An 18409-nucleotide genomic window follows, 5' to 3' on the forward strand; every position below is an offset into this window, starting at 1 on the left:
TTCAGATGACATCACAAAAAAGTGTGTTAAAATAAACCTCTTAAGTCTTAATTAATAGAATATTTGTAAAGCCTAGAAATAAATCTTTGGGAGTTATTTATTTCTAGTTAAGATGTTATTCTAATATTAAAGGTGATAACACAATTTATTTAATCGACACTATGAAGCTCATCAGGAATTTGAGTCCTTCATCTAAATATTTGTTCTTGCTTTTTGTACAGTTCCATTATGCTGAAGACAACAACCCATGTGTAGTCTGTGGGTGGCACAGCTTGGCGAACTCATGCTCTTTGTTCTGGTCACCCAGGCAGTTCTCAAACCAGCAATGCCTCCGGTGATCAAGAACCAGCCTTTCAACATCTTCTGGGCTGCTCCTACTTTGTTTTGCAAGGATCATTTTGATGTAAATATGAATCTCCAAGAATTTGATATCATTTCGAATCCATTAGAAACCCAGAGTGGATCTACCATTGCCATATTTTATCCACATGAACTCGGATATTACCCTTACTTCTCTGAAGATGGAAAATCCTTCCATGGTGGAATACCTCAGAATGTAAACCTCTCTGAGCACCTAAAGAAAAGCGCCAGTGACATTGCAGACTCTGTCACTTGGTGGAGATCAGATGGACTTGCTGTGATTGACTGGGAAGGCTGGAAACCCCAGTGGGATCGGAACTGGGGCGGCAGGAGAATATACCAAAAGCACTCGTTAGCTTTCACCCGACACCACCACCCTGCCTGGCCAGAAGAGAAAGTGAGAGCGGTTGCCACACAGGAGTTTGAAAATGCTGGGAGGAGTCTTATGAACGTGACTCTCACGTTGGCTTTAGAAATGAGACCAAAGTGTTTATGGGGCTTCTATCTCTACCCAGATTGCTACAATTATGATTACCGGATAAATCCAGAATTCTACACAGGTAGTTGCCCAGATGATGAAATTTTTCGCAATGACCGACTCTTGTGGCTATGGGAGAAAAGCACAGCACTTTATTCTACGATATATTTGAATAAAGTATTAAAATCGAGCTTAAATGCACTGAAATTTGTGCATTTCCGAGTGAGAGAAGCCCTGAGAGTTGCAGAAATGTCTAGAAAGGACTACGCTTTGCCAGTTTTTATTTTTTCCAGACCGTTTTATTTGCATAATATGGAAGCTCTGTCAGAGGTAAGAAAAAAATAATAGTCACATAAAAGCAATATAAGATTAATAGAATATATGTAAAGTCTAGAAAGAAATCTTTGTGGGTTATTTAATTCTAATTAAAATGCTATTCTAATATTAAAGGAGGTAATACAACTCGGAAATCTAGGATTTTAGAAGAAAAAAAATACTCATTTAGAATTCAGAAGAGTTTCTCATAAGGGTTCTAGTGATTTTCCAGATCGGAAATAGATAAAACAGAGATTTGGGATTAGTTAGTGCTAATGGATTGAGTAGATTATATAAATAAATATTTTGATAATTAGTTGTAATCAACTTGACAGAATTTGGAATCAACTAGGAAGAGATTCTTAGTGATGGATTGTTTAGGTTGGGTTGCCCTGTAGATATATCTGTGTGGGAAATGTCTTGATCTGCTAGCTGATGTAGGAAGACCCAGCCTAAAAGCATTTTCTGGATTTGACCCCTGGACTGTACAAAAGAGGATAAAGTGAGCTGGGAAATAGGGAACATGCAGGCACCCATTCTTTCTCTGCTTTTGTTTGGATTTGCATGGCTACTTGACGTTCCTGCTGCCTTGACTTCCTGCCAATGATGGGCTGTAACCTCAAACTGTGAACTAAAAATCACTTATGTTAGAGTAGGTGCATTTGAATGCAGTAACAACTCTTCCTAATTATTTCTGAGTAAAACCTGTTAATAATTATTTATTATACATTATTCATTAGACTATATAGTTTTATCATCAAAAGATTATTAATATCATTCAAAATGGTAGATTCATTCAGTAAGTTCAGGGCAAAATGGAAAAAGTGTTGGTGGAGTCTCAGCAGTGGAAGGAGAGAACCAACTCGTGCAAGTTGTCCTTTGATCTCCAGATTTGCACTGTGGCACACGTGTGTCTTCACACACACACACTTAAACACACACACACACTCCTAATAATGATGAGTTTTTTTTTTTTTTTTTTTTTTTTAGTTTTTCGAGACAGGATTTCTCTGTAGCTTTGGTGTCTGTCCCGGAACTAGCTCTTGTGGACCAGGCTGGCCTCGAACTCCCAGAGATCTGCCTGCCTCTGCCTCCCGAGTGCTGGGATTAAAGGCGTGGGCCACCACCGCCTGGCGATGAGTCCTTTTTTTAAAAGCCACTTCTCTGAATACTTTAGGATCTTGTCTTTTTTTTTCCAAGTCTTTTCACTGAACTATTCCTCAACTAGAAGATCTCTTAACATACAATTTTTTCCCCAAAATTCTTTTGGCAAAAAGATTCCTCAAGCTACAGTGATTACCAGTCTGGCATCAAGTCCATTTGCGCACTAATAACACCAATATCATGGTAACCAACTGCTTTCTGATTCTTAGGCCCATTTCACAAGATGAAACCTATGCCTGGCTCTAGTATTGGCCTCAAAAACCTTTGGCTAGATGGGTAAGAGGCCTTAGCAAAGAACTACGGCTACTATTCTGCTAAATGGGCACCGCATTAAACTGACTCCTGAGAGCCCATTGTTACACCCATTGGTTAGTATATCTCTCAACCTTTATCAGGCAAGCTTCTTTTTTGCAGTAGATAGTGATTAACACAGAGACCCCACAACTGTCCAAAGTACAGAGACTAATAAATGGAATGCTCAGTCTATATTACACCCACTCATCCTCAGGTTCAAGGATCATGGCAGAAGAGTAGGCAGGAAGACAGTAAGAGTCAGAGGTGTTGCATGAATCAGAGTGATTGTGCCAGCATGCACACGACCTGAATAAGCTCAAGCCAAACAAAATTCCAGCATGAAGATAGGAAGGAGATAGGCACAAAGTCTAAAGTCTAACCCTTGAATGAGGAGCTGTTGGCAACTGATAGCTATTGGCAGAAGGGAAGCCAGTTTTCTTTAGGAGTATAACACCTACTAGGTTAACCATGATCCACTTGATGGTCACGCATCCAGAGTATGAAGGCAGCACAAATTGGACTTTAAGAGCAAAAAACAGAAGGACACAAAGTTGAGTGGGGAGGGAAGATGAGTGGATCTGGTTGCAATTGGGAGAGGGGAGTGAATTTAATCAAAACACATTGCATAAAATGGTATGGAAATTTCAAGAAACTAATTTATAAAAGACTAGGCTATAATTACTTATTCTAAATTATTTATTTAAGCTTACAAAGAAACAGGAATACTATTATTAATACCAACAGTAAAACTAATAATCCAAGAAGCTAGAAGGTTCATCTTGATAGTAAATGCTGACTTGAGAACATGTGTATATTTATGAGAGTTCAACTCGTACTTTTACCACTTTTATCTACTCTTCTCCTTTTAAAAAAGATTAATGGCCAGCCTGGTCTACAAGAGCTAGTTCCAGGACAGGAACCAAAAGCTACGGAGAAATCCAAAAAAAAAAAAAAAAGATTAATTTTTTATTTTTAATCTTTTTTTTTTTGTGTGTGTGTGAAATGTCTACATGAGTACATGTTCTCAAGGATTCCAGAAGAGGGTGTTGTGGTGTGTGGTGCTGGAGTTACAGGCAGTTGTGAACTGCCTGGCATAGAGGTGCTGGGATTCAAACTCAGGTCCTCAACGAGGGCTGCATGTATTCTAAAGTGCTGAAGCATTTTTCCAGAACCCACTCGCAGACTTTAAATGTAAATTACAGGCTCTTCCTTCTGAACTCTATTTCACAAGCCAATAAATCACTCACATACTGTACTCATTAAAAGTATGTGTTATCTTCGAAACTATTATTAATAAGTTTAATGCTTTCCTATTGATTGTATGCACCACAAATCGACCAATAGTATGGACTGTTTTCACTTCTTGTCTATGAAACGTAACTTTTCAAATCAAGTTTATTTCTAAGCAATTGATTTTTGTTAGTTCTTTCAAATATGCCTCAGCCAAGGACTAGCCTTACATTTAAGGAATGTGGTACTATTATTTATGTAGCAAATGAGCGTCTTACTTGTATTACTTAGAAAAGTTACAGATCACAAGGATTAGCAGAAGCATCTTTAAGCAGAAATACCCAAACCTAAAATGCTCTAAAATACAAAACTGTTTACACACTGACCTGCTGCAACAAGAGGAACATTTTACACCTGACTTCAGTGTCAAAATGAAAACATGGATACATGCATTCAAAATGTTGTACAAAATTATCTTTGTGCATTTTCTATGAGATTTCTATGAAACATGAAAATGAATTTCGTATTTAGACTTGGATTTCACACTGCAATATTTTATTCTGTATATGCAGATTGTCTAAAATCTGAAAAGTCAGAAATTTGAAGTGATTCTGGTCCCAAGCATTTCAAATAAGAGAAACTCAATTTGTGTGATCAAAGCTTCAGTACAATGCAGGAAAGCTTGCTTGTAGTGTAGAATTTGCCTATCTGGTCTTTGAGTGCTCCAATCTTCCGAAGAATCTCTAATACATCCCGGGGGAGCAAAACTGTAGAGCATTTCCTACCTTCCCTCTCCTTCTGCTTCTCATTTCTTTGCTTTTGGTTTAGAATCCTACCATAACCCCCTCCTCGATATCCAACCCACTCAGTCACCCGACCTGGGAGTCACTTGAGGAACTCATTTCTTTTCTTTCCATTATGCAGCACAGGCAATGAAGAATTATATATCTGAATTAGAAATGACTCTCTAATAGCTTCCCTCTCTTTTATTTTTGTACTGACATTGCATTTGTTGGGCCTTTATTATTTTCCCCAAACAATTTTCATCTTCCCTAGCTATCTTTGATCCCAAGTATCTTGATGTTCCTATCCTATGCTTTCTTTACATGGCTGCAAAATTGTGTCTTACTAAAGTTGCAAATTATTACCATTCCAGGAATAAGTACTTGTGGGTAAGACTTTTATTGATAACATTTGTTCTTTGACAATTTTATACATTATATAAAGCATTTGACACCTCTCATTCTTTACCCTCTCCTATTTCCTCCCACTTCAGTGATCTTCCCCTTCTACAATGCTCACATATTCATGTCTTTTTATTTTGCTTTGTGATTTGATTTTCACAAGGGTGGTCTATGTGATTGCATGTTTGGAAGCACCCATTGGTACCTGGTGGTCTCACATTGGATATACAACTGGAGAAGGACAGACTCTACTAGAATCTCCCAATAGCCAATAGAATGGCAAGGAGGGTAGAATCCCATGAGCTTCTCCAATCATGATCCACTGTTGACAGGTCCAGACTTGTGTTGGTCCAGTGAAAGCAACTGCAGCTGCTTTGACATCATGTTTGAAATGTCTGTGGGATGCCTTAAAGAGACTTTTGCAGCCTTTGTCCACATTCCTATCCAAAACCTTTGAGAGGGTGGGCTAACTGTTACATTGAGAGCTGAGTACTTAACTGTAATTTCTCAGCACCTTATGCAGCCATGAATCTCCATTAATGAAGCTTTAACTGAGAGGAAAAGCTTCTCTGTTAAGGCTGAGAGTAGCATTTGTCTGTGAGTGTAGGCACAAATACCCAGAAGGCAGATTGGCATTAGACAAGTGTGGATAAATAGTAGTATTCAGCTCTGTCATACAGCCTGACTTCCCTCACCAAGGGTTTTTAAATTTTTATTTTTGAAATTATAAATTGATTACATTTTTCTTTTCCTTTTCTCCCTCCAAACCCGCACATATACCTCTATATACCTCTCCTTCAAATTCCTTTTTTATTGCTTTCTCTCTCTCTCTCTCTCTCTCTCTCTCTCTCTCTCTCTCTCTCCTAAATATAACCTGATTAGTCTGTATAATGCTATCTGTAGTAAGTTTTCAGGGTTGATATTTGGTACTTGACAACTAATTGGTGTGCTCTTCCCTGGCATGGCCACCTCTCCTATCCCCAGCTTCCCCCACTTGCCTATAGCTCTTTGTGTAGGGTGAGGCCTCATGGGCTTTTCTCTGTCCAGTTTGGCATACTTATTGTTGTCATCCTTATTCAACCTACATATGGACAGTCATATTCTTGAGACTTTATGGCTATAGATTCTGATATTGCTAGGAGATGCAATCTTACAGTAAACTCCTTGGCACTCTGGTTCTTAAAATCTTTCCAGTCTCTCTTCTACAATGTTCTCTGAGCCTTAGGTGCAGAAATGTTTTGGGGATGTATTTATTGGGACCAGCTTCATATCTGCATTTTGGTTGGATGTGGTTACTATAAATGTCTCTTGAGAAAAGAAGTTCCCTTGATGAAGGGTGAAGACTGCAACTGTACATGAATATAAAGACAAGTGTGCCATGGTTCTTTTAATCAATATATACTGTGTGGGGGCTGCAAATATGGACATCATTTCACTGTATTCTCATTACTTGTATATATGTCTACCTTAAAGACATTTTACAGAACTCCAGACCAGGAACTGGAGCCTATTTGCTTTTATAGCTTTATTTTTTTAGAGTGATTCTTGCACTGGACTATTATCAGATAACTTAAAATGCCCAAATCACCCTTTCCAGTTCCTCTATAACTGTTTTCTTTATAAACAAAAACATATTAATGAATAAGCAACGCCTAACATGACTTGACAGGAATTTCTCGTGGTCCTTCTTTTTTATAGGAAGACCTAGTTCATACAATTGGTGAAAGTGCTGCATTGGGGGCATCAGGAATAATATTGTGGGGAGGATACGAATATTCTGATTCTAAGGTCAGTAGTGATTTTTCTGTTAGTATTGCATTCTAGAGAGTGAGTTCTAATAATAAAAAAATGCTTCTCATACCGGTTGGTTGCCGACTGCTTGTTTCCTTGGCTGCCACAAAGTTGAAAGGCTGTAGTGGTCAATGCTGATCATTCAATTCTATACCAGACTGCTGTTAACAGCAGGGTGGACAAACACAGTCTTTCACTGGATAGCCTAAAGTAAGAAACCGATTATTATATCCCAAGGGGATAATTTGTGGCATGTTAAGTAACTGCTCTCTGTCTTAACTTCTTCATTTAAAAATTGTACTATAATTAAACCCACAATGCAGGGATTTTAGTAAAAAGATGCTCCTGTATATATTTGACAGAAGTTATTATGAAAATTTGAAAATAATTTTTTGATGAAGAATGGATTCTCTCCAATTATTTTTTATGATGATGGTAGCTTAAAATCCAAAATAGAAATGAAAGGAAAATTGTACATATATAATAGTTGATTGATATTTTTAAATTTTGTAGTTAGACTATTTAACATGGCATTTATTTGATAACAAATAAGGAAATGCATAATCCACCACTGTTAATTATAGATATGAGGCTATACAGCAGGTCTTTAATGTTTGTTTGTCTAGCAAGAGTGCACCTTTCAATGTATTGATTTGACTATTTAGAGCATTCATGCATAAATGGACTCATACAGTATTTTTTTTCTGTTCAATTTTCTAGTTTACTTAGTACAATGTCTTCCGGATTCACTAGAATTGTCATAAATGACAGATTTTTCTTCATTTTTTACAATTGAATAATATTCCATTCTATGTATCCCAATTTGTCACCCATTCATCTCTCGATGGCCACTTGGATTCGCTACAGTTCTTGACTACAAAGAATAGCCTGGCATTAAATACAGAAGTGTGAATGTCACTTCTGGATCATGATTCAAACCTCTTTGTATCTATGTCCATAAGTGTGTGTATGAGTACATACTTGTGTATGTGCATGTATAAGCATGCATTATATGATAACTCTATTTTTATTTTTTTGAAGAACTCTTGTATCTTTTTATATTTGAACAATAGGCTGACAGAGTTCCAAACAATGTCATCAACACCTGCAATCTCTAGATAGGTTTTAATATTAGCCAACCTTATGGGTATATGGCAATGGTTCATTGTAGCTTTGATTTGTACTTTTCTGGGAATGAAAGATGTTTATTCATGTCTTTTCTATTTATTTTTACAAATGACAAGGTGAGTTAGTAAACTTTCTTTCTTGAAACAAAAATCTCATTATGTAACTAGCCTAGAACTTTTATATAACCTAGTCTCACATTGAATTCGGAGCTCCACCTGACTCTGCCTTCCAGTTGAGTGTTGGGATTAAAGATGTGTGCTCTAATGCCTGAGTCTTTTTATTTATCCATATGTAGGGATTGAACCTATGGTCTTACATATGTTTGGTAAGGGCTGATTCAGTGAGCTGTATTCCTAGCTCTCATTTTACTTCGCCTTTTTAGATAGGAACTTATAAAGTTGCCTAGGATGGCCTTGAACTCAGTTCTGTAGGTCACTCAGACCACAGACTTGTGATTCTCTTGCCTCAGCCTCCCAAGTAGCTGAGATTATGGACCTATTCCACCAAACTTGGATGCTTTGTGTAATTTTTTATTCAGTTCTTATGTGAGCTGCTTTGGGTCATTTGGACTTTGGTTATGTTGTCAGATACCATAGGGAGCAGGAGATTGCACACATTTTGCATTACTCTGTTAGATGCCTTTTCATTCTGCTAACGGTGTGTGTGCAGAAGTGTTTAGTCTGACAATTGCACTTGTTTATTTCTGATTCTATCTATCACCCATGCTTTTGGTCTCATGCAAGAGAATTGTCATGACTGACAGGAAACAGGAAAAAAAACCCTCCAGTTTTCTGAAAATATTTTATTGGTTTCTGGCTTTTAATGCTCAAGTTTGAACCACTTTTTGTGAAGTTTCCTATGTTGTATAGCTAGTGGTTCAAGTTTGTTTGGACAATTCATCCCAACCCATTTTTTTTTTAAACAAGTCAATCTTTTCTGTGTTATAGGTTCTTGACATTTTTGTCAAAGTAAAGTTAATTGTGCATGTGTGTGTTTATTTCTGGACTCCAATCTGTTCTTTAAGCATCTCTCATTTTTTTCCCCCTACAGGAGTCTTGTTTATCTGTGCAGCGAACTATCGAAGAGTTGCTGGGCCCCTATGCTCTCAATGTAACATCCGCAGCCAAGCTGTGCAGTCACAGTCTGTGTAGCAGCCATGGGCGATGCGTTCGAAAGACAGCTGAGTCCTCCTCCTATCTGCACATGCCGGAGGACAGCCAGAAGGACTATGCCACAGACCACGGTTTCAGATTTGTCATTTCTGCAAGGAGTAAGCTGAAGACATTAACGACTATGAAGAATGAATTTGTGTGCCACTGTTATTACGGTTGGCACGGAGAGTCTTGCAGATCTCGTGCTCCCAATCTCTTGAGGCAGAAGAGCAAGGCTCCTGCAACTGCTTTGAATCTATTAGTTATTCTTGGCATGACGTTAGCTGTGATTCTGCTGAATTTTTTTCGTATTCCCTACTATGATGTCAATTTTTTCTTAAAATACTAAAGAGAAGAAAATATTATTTTTCTTTGATTTCAACCCTTTTATAAACAATTTTTAGTTTTAAATCCCAAACACATTGTTTGTTGGCTGTTCACTTCATGTTAGGTAACAGGAATATACCTGTCCTCATGGAGCTTAGAAACTGATTAAGGATAAAGAAACAGTAAATAGGCGTACATATGAGCTGTGACAGTACTTTACAGAATAAGGGGAAAACAGGCTTCAGCCTTATTAAGGATTAGAGAACACTTGAATTTATATAAGATAGTCACATAGAGCCTTTATACTGAGACAGTGAGCCAGCGAAGAAACAGGTCAACACTCTCAGGGAGCCAGACACAATAGTTTCCTCCTGTAACCTGAGCCCCTGGAAGGCAGAGGTAGATTGTAACTTCAAGGCCAGCTTGGCTTATATAGTGAGTTTAAAGCCAGTCAAGATAACATAGTGAGAATTTGTCTCAAAAAAAAAAAAAAGGAAAATCAAATAAAAAAGCAAAAATCCAAAATACCTGGGGAAAGCATTCTTGAAATAAGCAGAAGCAAATCCAGAGGAAATAACTCTTTGTCTTCCGGGGATTGTAAACTTTTAAATAATAAAAATACAACAACAGAACAAAATCTCTACCAGCACCAGAACCAGCTTCAGCAGCAGCACCCCTTCCACCCCAGGATGCTAACCTGTGGAAATGAACAGGGCTCTTTAAATATAAGCAGTGGGGATTAACTTTATTCAGAGAATCTTGGATATTCATTTGACTCATCAATACCAAAAGATGAACCGTACTGGCTTCCTACATGATAGAATTTATATGGGAAATTCTTTCATTTGATAAATCTTGGTTTATTGAAATACACTATACCAAAACAGTTTGTCAGTTTTCACTGGATGGTCATTCATTTGAAAATATCATTGTGGGACTAGAATCGATCTAGTTGTCATCCAAATAGCTTTATTTTACAGATTCAAAAAAGAGTGTGGTGACCTAAATATTATTTACTTTCTAAATCTAGGAGAGGTATTTTCCTGCCTGATATGGTCCAAATATAATACTATTAGGTTAACTACATCCTCGCACACATGTGGAAATTTATAAAAGGTCACATTCAGATTCTCATGCTAACATTAATTGGCTCATTAATTAGTTATTCCACGTATTCTGGGGAAAAGTAAAAGGTAAAGAAGCAATGAAATATAAAAAGCAAAACTGAAGGGTGTGTATGAATTCTCCTGTCCTGTCAGTTTCCTGTAGCATAAAACCTCTGTCTACAGGAATTAAAGCCTCAGGCATGAGCATGCAATGTTCTTCATAAGTATTCAACAGATCACTATATCAGGCAGAAAACAGTGGTTCTTTCTAGTCTTCCAGTGAAGGAAAACCATTCAACAGTTATTATATCAGGGATCAGAAACTGGACTTATTCCAATAAACTAGGAAAGGCAAATATTAAGTGTTACTGCCATCTTAAAGACAAAGGAAATAAAACACATAAAGAATAATGGAGGCATGCCCAACTTTGTCTAGCGACCAAGGAAAACATCAGAGGTAGAATCTAGTGTCTACAATGTCTCTGAAATAATTAGCACATGTGAAAGGACTGACACACGGAGAAGAAAGGGGGCAACATGATAAATTAGTAGAAGGACTGCTAGCAACCACAGTCACTTATCATTTTCTAAATAAGGATGCTATTGAATTTTATTTTATAATATAAAATTAAACAATGCCACATTTGTACTACTTGTTTGTATGTATGCATGCATGCATGCAAGCATGCAGGTAAATACATGCACCATGTGAATTTAATGCCTGCAGAGGCCAGAAGAGGCCTTCAGCTTCCCGAGAACTGAAGTCACAGACATTTGTGAGGTGTCACCCGGGTGCTGGGAACCCTATCCAGGTCCTCTTCAAGAGCAGTAAGTGCTCTTCAGCGCTGAGCTATCTCACCAGCCATTTGAAGAATGGCAGATTCTTCGTATGGTAGCTTGAAAATCTGAAGACGAAAGCAGATTATGAGGAATTTTTTGGCCTTGTTGTCCCTTCCTTTTGCTTGCATACATTTGGACTCCACCGGTATACACTTAATCAGCCGCCTATTGATGATGAGAAGTCACTGTGTTTAACTCAAAGACAAATATACATATATGTTTTTCATATCTATCTAAGATACAATTCCAAGGAAAAGGAACAAAAGGATGCTCTGTTAGCCCAGTGCTATGACTTTAGTAAATGAAACAAATGACTTTAGTAAAGGAAACATCTTGTAACAGGGAGGTCATGTAAGCAACCTGTAGGACAATTATCTTTAGTGTGAGACACCTGAGTAGCAGCAGCCTGTCATTGAGGATACCGTTCTTTCCATTCATTGTTAAAAAAAACCAAAGCAAAGCAAAAAACAAAAACAAAAACAAAACCCAACCCTTTTATTTGGACCCTTTTTACTTAGGCACAAGCCTTTCCATTAGCCACTTGCTTCTTTCCATTGCTATTCCACACCACTCATTCTTTCCGATCAGAAAGAATGTGCACTTCAGCTCACAAACACAATGCTATAATTATACCCTTGGATGCATAGCAAATTTGTGGTGTATTTATTTTTACATGAAAAACATTCTTTACCATGTCTTTGGAAGTTCTCTTCAAATACAGACTCCTGCCTTTGGCCCAGGAGAATTTTCTTTATTATTTTGTCAGGTGATTTCTGCCTTCTCACTGTCTCTGTTCACTTATGACATTTCCATTGGTTTGATTTCCGACTCTTCCATATCCGTTCTGTGTGGCTTTTTCTCTGGTATTCTAAGATTTTATGCAACTTTTGCTTTGTATTGTTGACTTTTTTTTTTTAGTGCTTTCTCTATAATACCATTTTAGTTACTCAACAGTTTCCAAGAGCTCTTTGGGAGGAAACATGTCATTTCTTTTTTCTCACGGTAGTTTTGTTTTGGTATCCGACTTAATAGCACCTTAAATCTCTTCAAAATATGATATCTTTGTTATTGCTCGGCTGCTTTCTGACACAAGTTCTTCTTATGCTGTCCAGGCTGGCCTTGAACTCAGGATCCTTCTGCCTCCTGAGTATGGACTTGACACCTCATTCTGTTTAGTAAGTGTTGCTGTTACATATTTCCTCTCCCCATCCCCATTCTCTAGCATGAGCTGTTCCCTTCCTTAATTTCTTCACTTTCACGCTGTTAGTATTGTGTGTCTGGTAGTCCTTGGCCATCCTGCCTGTGAAGGACTTGAATGGTTGAGAAAGCTATCACAGGGAATTTCACTGCTGTGCGTGAGTTATTTGCTCAAAAGGAATTTTGGGCTACATGGGAGAAGGACTCTGATGGGAGCTGGGGCCATGTAGAGGTGCGGCATTCCTTCTGGCGCTCGTGAGTGGAAAGCACGCAGGTTGGTAGAAAGTCCCATAATTATCATGGGGGAAGAGTGCAATTCCCCAAGAACTGAGCAACCTCTCCTGCTTTCTGTGCTTCCAATGGAAACCACTGTTCTGCATTTAAACTATGCTTTTGTATTTGGTCCAATCCACCAGGGTAGTCCTATACAGGAAGAGGTGTTTACGTATTCTGAGGTCAGATATCTAACCCACTTGCCACTCCACAACCTTTGGGAATGGGAAGGTAGTTTGCTGATTCTGATATCTGTAAACAATATTCCAACTGATCCCTCGGATCCACTTCCGTGGCTTCTGTTTTCAATCATGGGATTCTTTTGTAGGGAAAGGAACAACTGAGGCACTGTTTTCCCATGGACCTTGTGTGTTGTCGTTTCAATTTTCGCATTTCCTTATCCGAGTTCATCTGTTTTCAGAGTGTGAGTCATACTAACTTTTCTTGTATTCAGCTTTGTATCTATTTTGTCTAATGACATGTGCAGAGAATGACACATTAAATAAAGGCATGCTTAACTCATGTCTTTATCTGAGTGGCTCACCGTCCTGAGACACTAGGTCTTGTTTGTTCATAAAGTTTCTCAGGATGATACTTGATGTTCCACTAAGACACATTCTGTTATTGAGGCCAGCGTATTAGTGTCTGTTTGTTAAAATAACACACACTACATGAAGTCTTCAACCCCCTTGTATTCTTCAGTCTGGAAATCTTACCTATACAGCCTTCTTTACTGTTTCCCACTGACATCCCAACCGGTTTTCCTTCTTTCTCCTAAAGTCAGTGAATTCAAACTGGATATTTTAAGAAGGCAATGGTCATTTATACTAGGATAGTTGTAAAGGGAGCCTGACTTTGATTATAAAGAGATTTAATGCAAGCCTCCTCTTAGCTTGGAGGACTGAGTCAGCCTGTAATGACAGGCTTCCGGACCAGAGGGACATCCTTGCCACTCAGCCTCTGCTCGGCACCAGGTGAATAAGGCACCAGCAGGCAGACCAAAGCGAAGGTAAACTATACTTTCCGTTCTGTCTGAAAAAATTTAAAGATTGTTGTTTTGAAATGTCTTCTTACAACAGCTAGAAGAAAACTAATCCTCATTGACTTGAATATTCCAATTTCTTTTGTAGCCTAACTTTATGATTCAAATGAAGTGTCTTCTGAAATATGAGCTGCTTTAGGGAATCTGGTATTTTAAAATGTGTTTATCACTGATGGCTGTCAATCAAATTTAGTAATTTTATTCATTATATATTTATATTTGAGAATATTCTTATTGTTATGCTCAGTCAAGCTTGGCTTATTCCTCTTTTATGATGGTAGTTTCTCTGGAAAGCAAGTTTTTGTAGTATATGTATCATGACCTAATACTTTACTTTCGGTTTCTTAAATTGTGTTCCACAAAGCAGGCTAATAAAAAGCTGTGATACAGCTTTATTACAGAGCTACACACTTTAATTTTTCGTAAATCAATAGTGGTAAAGAGTTCCTCATGTTAACAATTTCCATTATAGTAACAGTGTATTTATTTAATAGAACACTTTTTATAATCTTAAACAATGTTCTCTAATTCATTCAATAGTTATCATATCTGCCATGATGATTAATACTGGAGGTTTGCTATTTACAACAAAAGTCACAGTTCTTAGGATACGTGCAACATTGGAAAGAATTCAGAAAATAGATGTTTCTATCATAAAAAAGTTTAAGTTTTAGTCAAATACTCAGAAAGTGATTGGATAGTTAGAAATGATCATCAACACGCATTTTATGAAAGAGAAACCTCTTACTGATTAGGGAGAGGGTAAATATAAGCATGCTCACATGTACGTAGTTTCTAGAAAAGAGAGGATAAGTACAAAATGGCACAAGAAAGATAAATCTTAACTCAATAAATATGTTGGAGAAGTAAAAGTCTAAAGTCAAGAAATTTTGTTAGAATGGAGCCAACTCTATCTGGATAATGACTATATATGTCAAACAGGATGTGAAAATTTGAGAAATTATTAGCTGAATAGAATAGCTTAGGCAATGAAACGTGTTGTTTCTTACTCCTTCATTCCCAGATGAAGAAGTGATCTGTAGGTTTTCTTTATCCCCAACAAATCGCTTACAAGCAGAACAGAACAGAAACCTTGTGAGACAAAGTGTCATCCAACATGTGCACATGTTCATCTGCATAATACATTTATTTTCTACTTTACATGTTTGCATAAAATGTTCCTTTCGTATGTGTTTCTCTCTGGAGCAGGGGACTCTCCTGTGCCAATCACGTAGAATTAGAGCGAAACCGGGCTTTCCTGTTTGTTTCATGGCTTATTCACTCCTCCAGAGGCTGGGCTGCTTATGAAAGAGAGCAGCTGTCACTTGGGATACTTGCTGACAATCACAGTGCTCTTGCTACTCTAGACAGGCCGCCCTAAGTATAGCACTTATTACAACCCGACCTGCCAGCTGGAATTCACCTGATGGAAGCACACACTCTCTTTGAAGTCTCCTTCTTAAGTAACTGTTGAACAGTCATAGGTAAGGAATTAAACATCTGTTTCACGGATGAAGTTCAGAAAACAACAACAAACAAACAATCAAAAAGCAAGCCATACAACAATAATGTGCAGAGACTCTAGACTCATCCTTCATGACTTCTGTTTTGGAGACTCATAATATGTAAGGTTTGCTTAGCGATAATCCTGAGTATCTGATTCTTTCCTGGGGGGAGCACTTTAACAAATTCAGTACTTAAAAATGTAAAGTCCTATTCATGCTTCTACCTTCATCTATAATCACTTGTTTGTTGAAGTCTTGTCTCTGCAGCTTAGTATATTTCTTGAGAGTTTTCTTTCAACATGTAACAGAATTTAAGATGCTATTCATTTCTAATGAGAACCATCTCTGGCTGTCTTTTTCACAGAGAAAAAAGCACCTTAAGTACTAAGGACTGTTCTAATGCCACAACGGAATCAAAAGAATGATCCTATGTTACCACTTACGTATGTTTGAAACCAGCAACCATAACGACAGCAAAAGAAGCAATATTTCTTTGGTAGAACATGTTGGATGTGTCCAGAACTGGCTGCTGTTCCAGGCTGGACGTCCTTCTGCCTTTGCATAGGTATTTCCAAAACACATACTGTATGCAATCTTAGTGCAACTCAGAATTTATGATTTCTACATTTCTCTATCTTTCTGCTGTGTTAGATAATCCTACAACATGATCAGTGAAAATTATAATTTAAATTTATGTGTTTCCAAGTTGCAAGGTTTGTAACTTTCCTAAATGCCATTAGCCATCTTGGGGAAATAAAATTGTTGTTAAAAATTAAAACCCATTTGTTTGAAAGGGTATTTCCCTTGCATTTATGACTATCTTATGTTTCTGCAACTAATATAAAAACTCACTTTCTTTACTAATGTACAAATATCAAACAGTTTCTGTGTGTCAGTATCAGAGATCAGGTTATCTAATGATTTTTTAAAGTATACAGAAATACATGCTTAGTTAATGATTTGTTATTTTTGTCAGAGTTTAATTCACCTGGTTATTAGACAGCACAAAATATTTGCTACTACAACTTGGCACATTCAGCCGCAGCATCAGGGCTTCTTATTAACCCAGCAAGGATGCCAAAGGTATAAGCCCAGGGCCTCAGATGGAAATGAAACACCCATGTAACCCATTACTCAAGATACAAACCTTAAAAATGAAGAAAAACACATGCATTCTTTCATTTTCTCTTTGTTTACCTGCCAAAATCTTCTCAGATTGTGTCTTGTTAATGAACTTAATAACTCACAGTCAACTGGACTGAAGGCAGATGGATATATTTCAGGTAAAAACTGGTTATAAAGTCAAAGGACATGGCAAGGTCAGGCATGCAACTATTAAATATGGGAGGTCAGAACACAGCTGTGAAATGCCCACAAACTGCCTAACTCACTGAAGTGACTGTACGGGATAAGAAAGCTGTCAACCAGAGAGCGAGCCACAGGAGTTCAGAGGGGCACAGAACGGGCAAGGACTGCTGCTATTCATGCTTGAGAACCAGAGTTTAAATTCTAGTCCACAAATGCAATGTTTAAGATCTCAGATTTCAGGACAGAGGCAGAAAATAGATTTATTATTATCAGCACCATGTCTGGACATATAGATGGCATCAATATTTTTTAATTGTGACTGCTACAAAGAAACAGAATTGTGATATCCCAATGAAGATTAAAACAGTAAAAAGAAGCGAAATTGTAAGATAATTTTTTTATCTTATTACCTAGATAATATTTTTTTTTTGGTGATAGCAATGAACTTGAGAATACAAACTTTGAATCTCTTTGGTAAATTCTGCATATTGGCTTAAGATTGTTTTCATTTTGTGCTATCAACTCACCAGGGATGGTGGATCAAACTCAGGGAAAGCACTTAGATCTAAGAGGGCATTTACGAAAGGAAAGTGTGTCAACAGAAGAGCAAGAATGGTACTAAATTCATTGGGGAATAGCGAAGAAGGTCAGAAAACAAACGTCATTTAAAGGAGTAATTGAATGAAGTATAGTAGGGCTGGGGGGTAGTGGTGCACACTTTCAGTCTTGGTACTCGGGAAGCAGAGGCAAATGGATCTCTGTTGAGTTCGAGACCAGCTTGGTCTACACGGTGAGTTCCAAGCCAGTCCGGGGAAACGTAGTGAGACCCTGCCTCCAATATGTATAGGTATTGAAGTGAGGATAAAAATCAAGAAAAATGATCTGAAGTTGCCACGCTGATAACCTAATTTTCTGATTTATTTAAAATTAAAGGATAAATCACCAAAACTATTACGAAGCCACAAAATGGGATAGAGCTTCAAAAGCATCTTTTCATATCAAAAATTTCCAAATAATTATGTCTGCTAAAAAGTGTTTTGACATATTTATAATGAGAGGAGGCTATTTTACTAGCTGTAATAAATAATACACTGATATGCACTGTATGACATGGTACGTACAGATCCTAATTAAATTCCTCAACACTGTCGTCAATGTTCTTTGCTTAATACTTATTAACCCTTAACCTACTTCTGGCTTTTCTTTACCCTGTGTTGTCAATCTATTTATATTTAGCTACTAATACTTGTATGTCTAAATAGAATCTTTAATCCAAAGCATTTTGCTCCAATTAAAATGAAGTCTTTCTTATGTTCTGAAAGGGAGATTTTTCTTTTTCTTTTTTGGGGGTGTTGGTGGGGGTCAGGCTGGAAAAAAGCTAACACATTGTAAAAGATCCTTAATAATTAACTAATAAAGTCTAACTTGAGGTCTGACCTTGTTCAGGGTCCTTGTTTATTATAGCCTTGTGATCAGAATTATTTTGTATACTGTATTTTCAAAACACAAAGCTATATGGGTTGTTTTCATTAAATAAGGGTTCTTAAAAGCAACCAAATCAATATAAGCAAGGTCTCAACATACCCCTCCCCCCAAAGAAACCTCACCTTGTCCACTAATCCTATTCAGCTACACTGTACTCCCTGGAGACAAGTGGTACAGCCATTTTCAGAGACCTTATCCAGAGATATGCCTCACTATACCAATTATACATAT

The 18409-nt window shown here is 37.5% G+C and overlaps 1 protein-coding gene across 1 annotated transcript; it reads left to right on the plus strand.

The window, feature by feature from the left end:
* Positions 1-247: 247 nt before the first annotated feature.
* LOC121463271 (hyaluronidase-1-like) lies at positions 248-9444 on the plus strand. The gene is made up of 3 exons (XM_041675379.1): positions 248-1168; positions 6724-6813; positions 8995-9444. The coding sequence occupies exons 1-3, from the start codon at positions 248-250 to the stop codon at positions 9442-9444; spliced, it is 1461 nt and encodes a 486-aa protein (XP_041531313.1).
* The last annotated feature ends 8965 nt before the right edge of the window (positions 9445-18409 follow it).

The sequence above is a fragment of the Microtus oregoni genome, unplaced genomic scaffold, assembly GCF_018167655.1.
Source record: "Microtus oregoni isolate MIOR12 unplaced genomic scaffold, Mior012 000026F_ref0000081, whole genome shotgun sequence".
Classification (NCBI taxonomy): domain Eukaryota; kingdom Metazoa; phylum Chordata; class Mammalia; order Rodentia; family Cricetidae; genus Microtus; species Microtus oregoni.